Source organism: Rhopalosiphum padi, chromosome 3 (genome assembly GCF_020882245.1).
Source record: "Rhopalosiphum padi isolate XX-2018 chromosome 3, ASM2088224v1, whole genome shotgun sequence".
Lineage (NCBI taxonomy): Eukaryota > Metazoa > Arthropoda > Insecta > Hemiptera > Aphididae > Rhopalosiphum > Rhopalosiphum padi.
Genome location: NC_083599.1, coordinates 82,136,002 through 82,145,350, shown reverse-complemented (window position 1 = coordinate 82,145,350; position 9,349 = coordinate 82,136,002). Strand labels below are relative to the sequence as shown.

General features: G+C 34.0%; 2 protein-coding genes and 1 pseudogene across 2 annotated transcripts; 2 read left to right on the top strand and 1 right to left on the bottom strand.

Annotated features, from left to right (window-relative positions):
- Positions 1-419: 419 nt before the first annotated feature.
- On the bottom strand, positions 420-2,115 carry LOC132926236 (uncharacterized; annotated as a pseudogene).
- A 2,324-nt stretch (positions 2,116-4,439) lies between these two features.
- On the top strand, positions 4,440-6,201 carry LOC132926235 (uncharacterized). The gene is made up of 5 exons (XM_060990575.1): positions 4,440-4,569; positions 5,388-5,495; positions 5,540-5,655; positions 5,750-5,994; positions 6,087-6,201. Exons 1-5 carry the CDS (start codon positions 4,440-4,442, stop codon positions 6,199-6,201), a joined length of 714 nt encoding a protein of 237 aa, XP_060846558.1.
- Positions 6,202-6,393: 192 nt separating this feature from the next.
- LOC132926234 (zinc finger MYM-type protein 1-like) lies at positions 6,394-7,629 on the top strand. The gene is made up of 4 exons (XM_060990574.1): positions 6,394-6,406; positions 6,466-6,822; positions 6,887-7,377; positions 7,459-7,629. The coding sequence occupies exons 1-4, from the start codon at positions 6,394-6,396 to the stop codon at positions 7,627-7,629; spliced, it is 1,032 nt and encodes a 343-aa protein (XP_060846557.1).
- Positions 7,630-9,349: the final 1,720 nt, after the last annotated feature.

The window sequence follows — 9,349 nt, the reverse complement described above, 5'->3', positions numbered from 1 at the left end:
ACGAATTGACATCAACTGACCGTATTCGGCGTTTTCCTTATCGGCCAATTTCACAACACACAAATAATTGGGAAAATACAGGGTATAGCGATTATTTAATCATTTTAATCTATTTTTATCCAATTTCTAGAAAATCCATACATTATAATATTCTATAGTAGGTATACCTATGTATAAAATATTTTTCTCTGTTATGCATGTATTGTTTTAAATTTGTTTAAATAAAATATGTGAAATATGCACTTAAAATAAAAATATAACAAAATATGCTCTTATTGGGAAAAACAACTGAATATGCAAAATATGCAAAATAAAACTGATTGCTTTAAACTCCTAGTACTATGAAACAAATTTCTACATTACTTAGCTATGTTTGAATGATTTTTGAGAAACATGCAAACTCCTATAAGTCCCTAGCCCTAGTCATAAGTGTGACTTCCTGTCAATCGCTTAATAGATAATAAGTAAGATTTTCGTTCAAGACTTCCATCTTTAATCCAATGAACAGTTATACCCAAATAAGATCTAAATAAATTAACAAGATATTATGAAATATTAAATAATGAAATGAAAAATCTAAAAAATATACCTTTTAAATGTCGACCATGCATCAGCAGTTGTTGTTAAATGTTCAACAGAGTTAAGTTTACTTTTCAATTTATCAAACAGAATATTAAAACTTTTGTCAATATTTTTCATAAGAGTCTGGCGACACATACGATTTCTACCTGGAAATCCTTTAGAAATAATATCCTTAAAATTTTCATGTGACACTAAATTAAATGGTAGAGATGCATTTATTATTAGATCTTGTATCATTTAATTAAGAGTATCTGTGAAATAAAAAAAGAAACAATTATTAATAATTACTATACAATAAATAAATAATGCAGCACTTTTTTAAACCTTATATAGTTTTGAACAATTACACAAATCATTTTATCAAATATAAACAGCTCTTAACATTTATCTATTCAGCAAAATATTGGTTGTAAAATATTTTATACAGTTTAAAATATAGAACTAATTATTAATAAACTTGATTTAAAAAACTAATCCAAAAAATATTTATTTACTCTAGTACATATTTACCTTGAGAAACTATACTCATGTGATTATCTGTGTTGTATTAATTTTGATTTTTTTAACATTTGATTCGATGCTGGTGTCATGTTGATCAGGACTGTCAATTTCTTTTCTTATACAATTTATAGATACATTCATATTTGGCATTAGTAATGCTTTTACAGTTTTTACATGACTATGTTTAAGCTGTGAAAATTATAAACTGTTATAGGAATTTACTATTTAAAACATTTATTTATATTCCTGGGTATAGACTAAATGTCTATACCTACACTTAGGACTTATAATATAGTCTATTCCTGAGATATATTAATATAACTTAACTCTGGTAAAAATAAAACAAATTATGATACATTTATTTCATAGGTACACATAAGAAATGCGCTTGCATACCTTCAACCTTGCAATCTAGATTCTAAAGTCAGTGCTACACATTTTTATAGAAGGCAATTTCAAGGCATGGTATGAACTAGGTAGGTTCTAAAATATTTCTATTGAAAAAAAATACTTAACAAAAAATATAAAGATAAATTTCAAGGAATAATATTATGTACCTAATAAGAGTTATAAAATTATATTGTTTTCAATAAATCCATCTTCATAAAAATATGTTTTTATTTAACATCAAACAAATGTTGAAAAAACTTATTTACTGATACCTAGTATAATAATTAATATTTATAAGAAATTATACCTACTTGCCCGCAATGACATAAATTTATGAATGTCTATAATTTATAAATTTATTTATAAGTAAACAAAAAAATAATACCTTAATAATTAATAATAATAATACCTACCTTTAAGTGTTTACCTACGGAGATTGGACATAGATCTTGAATCCGCAGTTAAAGTTTTTCTTGTCACACAATGATTACAAGAAACTTCAAAAGTTTTGTGTAAATCATAGTCATCATCGTTAAGTATTTTGTTAACTTTAAAATGTGATTTGTAAACAGGCCATGGTAAACTAATATTCACTTGTGGACATGGATCATCCAAATTACAATTTTCCTCCATTTCACTCATGATAATATGTTAAATAATACTAAAATTTACCTTAGAACGCTAGCTGTTGTCTGCTTGCAAGTTGCATACAAAATGTCATTAGGACAAAAATACAAAATAGTATTGCTAAATTAAATATTACAATCGATGAGAAAAGCCTATAATAGTTTATTATCAGCTTTTATAATAATATAATAAGTAATAACATTAATACCAATCGGCAATCTTATATTTATACTTATATTACAATATTATACTATTGTTATTACAACTTGAAATTAAAACTAATAATAGATTCAAGATAAAAACCAATATAACCAGTGGTGGTCCGTGTCCCGTAGGCCATGGTAAAGAGGAGCAGATGGGGGTTTCAGTCATTCTGTTATCTGCTTGTGTTTTAGGGAAACCTTATTTATAAATTCTCATAAATCAAAACTATTATTATTATTGAATAATATTTTAGAAACAAAATCTTAATTAGTATATTACGAAAAATTGGTAATTAGAATTTCAAGTTGAACACTGAATAAAAGTATTTAGTATTCTCGAATAAAAATACACGGGTAGAAAGTATTAGAAAAGTATTTAAATACAAGTATTCAAATACTTAACAAGACTGCATATATAGTTTGTCTTGAGGCTTGCCCGGTTCTTTTTTGAATGTATAAAAAATAAATAAGTATGAAAAATGGTAACTAAGTGTCTAGCTATCAGTCCACTTCGATGCAAATCGATACCTGCGCTGGGCAATCCGCCTACGGCGGATTGTTATACCTCCTGACGTCGAAAGTCTGATGTCGTATAGTAGAGGAAAAAGTTTAGGTCGAACAGAGTGTTAACGTCCTATCTTTTGGGAAAATCGATTTATACACAACTAAATCACTTAGGTAGCAGACTATGTGGGCGCAAATTATAAAATCTAAATTTTTTATTTGCTAAAAATTGAATATACTTTAAGTGTTACGAAACACCTCAGGTAGGCAACCTGACTGCGTCGGATCGCGGGCAATGTGGGTATTATGAGTTATTATAAGTGAAATAATCCACAATACATTTATTACATCAGGTTGTAATTAAATATTAGTGTGCATTCCCGATCTATATAACTAATAAAAACATTATAGCACAGTCTCTTAAAATATTTTCTAAGTATTCCATACATACCCATATTGTGATTCATCAGGTGGGCGTTTCATCACCAATCTTTTTTACAATATAATATATATTATATACTATATAGTAATATAATTAAATTTTTAAAAAATAAATAATATAATATAACATACTCAGTGGTAGACAATAAGTACTATTACAAAAAACATAATAACAAAGCTGATACCAAAACATATATATTTAACACTTGCAATGTATTATGTGTTCGTTTCAAAAAGAAAATTAGTACATAAATATTGAAATACTGCTTTTTATTAGTCGAGTAACTAGTAACTATTATACAATAGGAGCATAGGTAATTAATCTACTACAAAAATATACCGACGTTGCCAACAAAATCATATGTTTAATACTAATAATAATAATATGAAATAATAATTAAAAAAACATTGGAAAAAATGCAAAAAATGACTTGCAGTGTTAATCAAAGCGTCGCCGGGAATGTCGCCGGAGCGGGGGATTAGATCTTGTTACACCTGCCTAATCCTATCCTATCCTAACGCCTAATCCTATAGACTACAGTTTGATTTGAGGACTGACGGCAAATCTCGAGCACTTAAACCGTCACCGAATTCGCGTTATACATCGTTTTACTCGTTTAATTCGTATTTCATTACACGCACAGACATTCTCGTTAATGGTTGGAAATTGCAAATGACTTTGAAACTAAGTGGAACTTTCCGCACACACTAGGTTCTATGGATGGCAAACACGTGGTAATCCATATTTTTGATTTTTTATAATGACCTAATTTAACGTTTTTGACTAAATACATAACTAAATCAAAATAGTTTTATTAAAAAAAAATGTATAGTTATAGATATAGGGACTTCGATTTGTTTGGATAATGCTTATCTATAATCTCCTTGGATGACGTCACACTAATAAAGCGTATTAAGGTGGGAACAGACTATTGTCACGTCACGTGAGCTCACGTGCTGTCATATGTTATCATGTCACGGTCAAAAAGTATGGGATATAGATTTATATAGTATTTTAATGTATCAGCGCCACACTAATGTCACGTCATGCGCGTCACGTCACATTTTCTAACTCACGCGTGATAGCACATTTTGATTTTCTAGCATCACACACATTTTTGACTTACGTGTCATCACGAATTTGGTGTATTAGAAAAATACATATATTAAAATTAATTTACATAATTAAAAATGGATGAACTTTTAATCGAAAAAGTTCGTGAACATCCGGTTTTATACAACCATGGTTCTTCCGATTATCGGGACAAACAAATTAGACAAAATGCGTGGGAAGAAATCGGAAAAGAGCTTAAAATAACAGGTAATTAAATTATTATTTCTACTATTATTTTAGATTCTGAAGAAAGAAAAAAATGTTTTGATTTTACGAAGATGATTTGTTTTATTTATCTGAGAACAACGGTAGGTACCATCAAAATATAGCAATACCGTTTATTTTAGTATTAGATTATTTTTATTTAGGAAAAATCCACAGTCCACTCATTAAACGCGATAACCAAATAACTTAAATAGATATCTCGTAGCTTATATAATTACCTATTATTTTTAGGCCCGTTGACCGTATTTACTTCGAGCATAATAATATAATAATATTTCTTATTTAGTACAATACAATTTATTCTGAACTCTTTATTTTATTTAAATCTTAAAATTAATAAACATGTGAAGATATATATATATATATATATATGTACATTATACAATTCATAAAAAAATATAAGTAGTGACAATTAAACTAAATATGGGTTCTTCCTTTTCTAACACTATCAATTTGCCATACTACACTACCAGAATCAGAATTAAAATAGTCTTTAAATGCGTCTCGGATTTGAGTTGCGTCTCGAGTGCTATTTCTTCTTAGAGCATCTATATTTAAAAACGCGTTTTCTTGAACTTGAATTGTTTCAAAGTCGGGTTCAAACTCATTGTCTGTGCACAACATGTTATGTAAGCAGCAAGATGCAAGATCAATTTTATCTACAAGTTCTGGTTGTATTTCTAGGTGACCACGAAAACATCTCCATCTTGCAGCTAGAATTCCAAAGGCGTTTTCGACGACACGTCGTGCCCGAGATAATCTATAATTGAATATTTTATTATGCTCGTTGTCTCTTAAAGAATTTCTGCTGTATGGACGGAGTAAATATGATTTTAATGGAAACGCTTCATCTCCGACAAAAACATATGGTAATGGTTCTCCATTTTCTAATAAAGGATTAGGTTTCGGTATATTGAGTGTATTGTTGCGCAACTTTTTACCAATAATTGAGTTAGAAAAAATTCCTCCGTCACTGGAAGTAAAGATGAAAAAACACTAGCCAGTTTAAATAATGATATTGGATTTATAGTGGATAAAGTAGTTTTAACAGATGCTGATAAAAAGCTTGTAAGTTCATTCTTGAAGCAAATTTACATAAGTACTATAATTATTTAAATACATTTTGAGTTTTTACTAATACACTACATTTTACCTCGTTTAGGTGCTTACTAATTTGTGGGTACCAGATGATTTTTACAAATTCCCATTACTCGAAAAAAATAAGAAACGTGGCCTACGGTTTCAACATAAGTGGCTGAAAGAATTTAATTGGCTGGCATATTCTAATGTAAAAAATGGTACTTTTTGTAAATACTGTGTCGTGTTCGCCAGAAATGGTGGGATTGGAAGTCAACCTTTAGGGAATCTTGTTACTGTCGCATTAACTAATTGGAAGAAAGCAAAAGAGTTTTATAATTTATTCATATTATCATAAATAACTTTTTTATTTTTTGTTTTAATTTTAATTACAAATATTTCAGGTATAGAGAGGTACATAGAGTTCATTCAAATTTAAAGTACCATACTTCATCTGTACTAGATTCTGAGCAATTTTTGAAAATAATGGAAAAAAAGGAACCTTCTATAATTGAACGTTTAGATAAAAATAGGTAATTTAAAGTAGTAGTTTCATGTAATAGTAGTTATATCTTTTTAAAGTATATAAATTTATTCATTTATAATGTTATTTTAGAGCACTACAGATAGAAGAAAATAGAAAAAGAATTAAACCAATTATTGAATGCATTATATTATGTGGTAAAGAAGAATTGGCTCTAAGAGGTAGTAAAGATTTTGGTCCAATCAATGTTGATGGTAAGTAAAAATTTTAAGCGAAAAAACATTTTAACTAGCTCTTATGGTTTTTGGAATTTTTAGATGATATAAAACAAGGTCATTTTCGTGCCTTATTGAAGTATAGAGCCAAAGGAGACGACTTTCTACGTACTGTTCTGGAAGGTTTAGGTAAACGTAATAAATACACTAGTCCAGTCATTCAAAACGAAATAGTCCAGGTGTGCAATACAATATTACTACGAAAAATAGTAAATAAAGTTAACAAATCAAAATGTTTCTCGGTTCTTGCCGATGAAACAACGGATATATCCACAAAAGAGCAGCTCTCTATTTGTGTCCGTTATATTGATGAACAAAATATGCATCATGAGGACTTTTTACAGTTCTTTGAAATTGAAAGTTTGACTAGTGATGCCTTGGCAAACTCCATATTAAATGGTAACTTTAAATTAATAATTAACTTATTTAGTTTATTTTATGATTATGTGTATTGGTTTTTTAGGTTTAATTCATTGTGGTCTAGATTGTAATTATTTATATGGTCAGGGCTACGATGGGGCCAGTAACATGGCTGGCCAATTTAAAGGAGTCCAAACTGTTGTACGGTCTAAATATCCCAAAGCTTTGTATGTGCACTGTGCTGCACATTCATTGAATTTGGCAGTTTCAACAGCAAGTGGAATAAAACCTATCAGAAATTGTTTAGGATTAATCGAAAAAGTATACACGTTTTTTAACACCCCCAAAAGGAATTCTGTTCTTTTACATGTAATTGAAAATTCTGACGATGAGCCTAGCACAAAACAACTAAAACGACTTTGTGCCACACGCTGGATTCAACGCTATGATTCAGTAAAAGATTTTTCAGAGCTATTCCCATTTGTTCTTTCAGCATTAGAAATTATTTCTGATTGGAAAGATCCAAGTGAGGCTCGCATGATAAAAAAGTCGATGGAAGATACAGAGTTTATAATTTCTTTCAATGTTATTAAGGTATATAAGTATATTTAATTTAGTTAATTTATTTATTATTTTAATTGAGTTTTTACTGACATTTTTGAAATTTTATTTCAGTTGTTATTTTCATTTGGTCTTCCATTGTGTAAGCAACTACAAAAAGTACAAATTGATCTTGGAAGAACTATATACATAGTAGAAAATATGATAGCCACTTTAAAGTCTATTCGAGAAAATTCTGAAGTAGAATTTTGTATAGTCTACAATAACGTTAAGGTAAATAGTTGACGCGTACCTACGGTTGTCACTATGTGATGGTGAGGTCGCGTCGGATAGTGGTTGAACGGCACACAGGGAGCACGGGGAAAAATAAATAATGAAGCACAAGTCTATGGGTACGAAGGGGGCTTTATTTGTAGGCAAAAATACAAAAAAAACAACAAAAAAAAAAACCACCAATGTGAAAAAAAAGAATGATATATTTACGGTGGGCACGGTACGGCGAAAAGGCGTTGTGTCGCGTACAGTGCGGTGGAGATGACTGGTTAGTCTAGGGCCGGTTCGCGGTCGCGTCGGCGTCGTCCGTCGTCAACTTGTGGTTGGGAGAGGGCTTACGGCGAGGCTATCTGCGCAAATGCCGTTTGAATTCAAACGGTCTTTGCGTGGAGCCGCGTCATACTCCCCCCCCCCAAACCACCAATGACGGCGGTTTTCCGGTCGCTTCCGTGGCTGTGTGGGTGGTTGGGTGGCTGGCGTAGGTAGATTCCGGAGGAGGGGTATTCCGGCTGGGTGCAGCGGTCTCACTCCGGCCTATCTAGTCATGTTGTGGTGGTGTCGTGGGGGCGGGTTAATGTTTTGGAAAACGGTTTCCATATCCATGTCGTCTTGTGGACCGACATCCATGTCGCAGAGCAGCTCCGCCTCCTCATCCGGCGATATTTCCATATCGACCGGTTTTGGGGAGTCGGTGGCTGGCTGCTCCGTGACCTCGGCTTGTCCGGTAGGCATTGCTACCTCCGGTGCCTTGGCCTCGGGGACAGGTGTGTCGGTCGCCTCCAGTGACCGTAGATGTGTTGCCGGTGATGGGGTTGGGAGCGCCGGTTTCTCCAGGCGGAATTGCTGGGAGGTGGTGGGGTCAGTGGTCTTCCTCGAGTCCCAGAATTGCCGCCTTCGTGCAGTGCTCCGGCGTTGCCGCGATGTTTTCGTCGTTGTTTTCGGCGTTGCTGGTGTCGTTTCCGCCTTTTTTTTTGCGGGCGGTAGCACTGACGTTCTTGGTCGTGGGACCGGTGCTGCCATGAGTGGTTGGGGGGGGTGGGCGGATCAGCTGTGCGGACTGCGGCATCGGGGGCGGTAGCGGTGTGCCAGCCGGCTGTACGTTCCGTCTAGGGCTCCGGGACCTGTCGGTCGCTGCGGGTGTCGGACCCACGTTGGTCGCCTTGCGGAAGACCGACGTGCGGTCGTCCCACCCGCGGGTGTAGGCTGCCCACTGTACCGGGTCCCGGCGTAGCTCTGCCGTGGACATCCGGCGCACCCGTGCTGCTGTAGTCGCATGGGCGGCTGCCTCCGCGTTCGCTACCTGCAGTAACTGCTGGGTGCGTTCCAGCAGTTCTGCGGCTTGCTGTAGGGGGGGTGGTGGCTGTTGACTGTGGCTTCATCTTCGGTGCTGTTGTTGACTGTTTGCGGGTGATGAAAACAAAATAAAATAACCATATAATAATTAGCGTTACCTGCCGTTATTGTTTTGTGGTGGTGTTGGGGTGTGGGTGTGTTGTGGTTGGCGCGCGTTTAAGACATGACACGTGTATTTTGCGCGGTGGTTGTTGTTCCGTGAGGAATACACCTTTTCCTACGCGTTTGTGCAGTCTTACCGGTCCCCACCATTTTGGTGCGAAACCGGCGTGAAATTTGTCGTGCGCTTTTGACAGGTGATGCTCTTTGTAGTAAACGACGTCACCTGTTTTGTATGTGGGTTGCGTCTGGCCACCTGTTACCAGTGGTATGTCCAGTA

Bases quoted from the DNA above. Each gene is read 5' to 3' on its own strand.
- LOC132926234 (XM_060990574.1), top strand. The intron at 6,823-6,886 runs GTAACTTTAAAT...TTGGTTTTTTAG, and splicing joins GGCAAACTCCATATTAAATG to GTTTAATTCATTGTGGTCTA. The intron at 7,378-7,458 runs GTATATAAGTAT...ATTTTATTTCAG, and splicing joins TTTCTTTCAATGTTATTAAG to TTGTTATTTTCATTTGGTCT.
- LOC132926235 (XM_060990575.1), top strand. From the start codon at position 4,440: ATGGATGAACTTTTAATCGAAAAAGTTCGTGAACATCCGGTTTTATAC. The intron at 4,570-5,387 runs GTAATTAAATTA...TGTCTCTTAAAG, and splicing joins AAAAGAGCTTAAAATAACAG to AATTTCTGCTGTATGGACGG. The intron at 5,496-5,539 runs GTATATTGAGTG...CCAATAATTGAG, and splicing joins TAATAAAGGATTAGGTTTCG to TTAGAAAAAATTCCTCCGTC.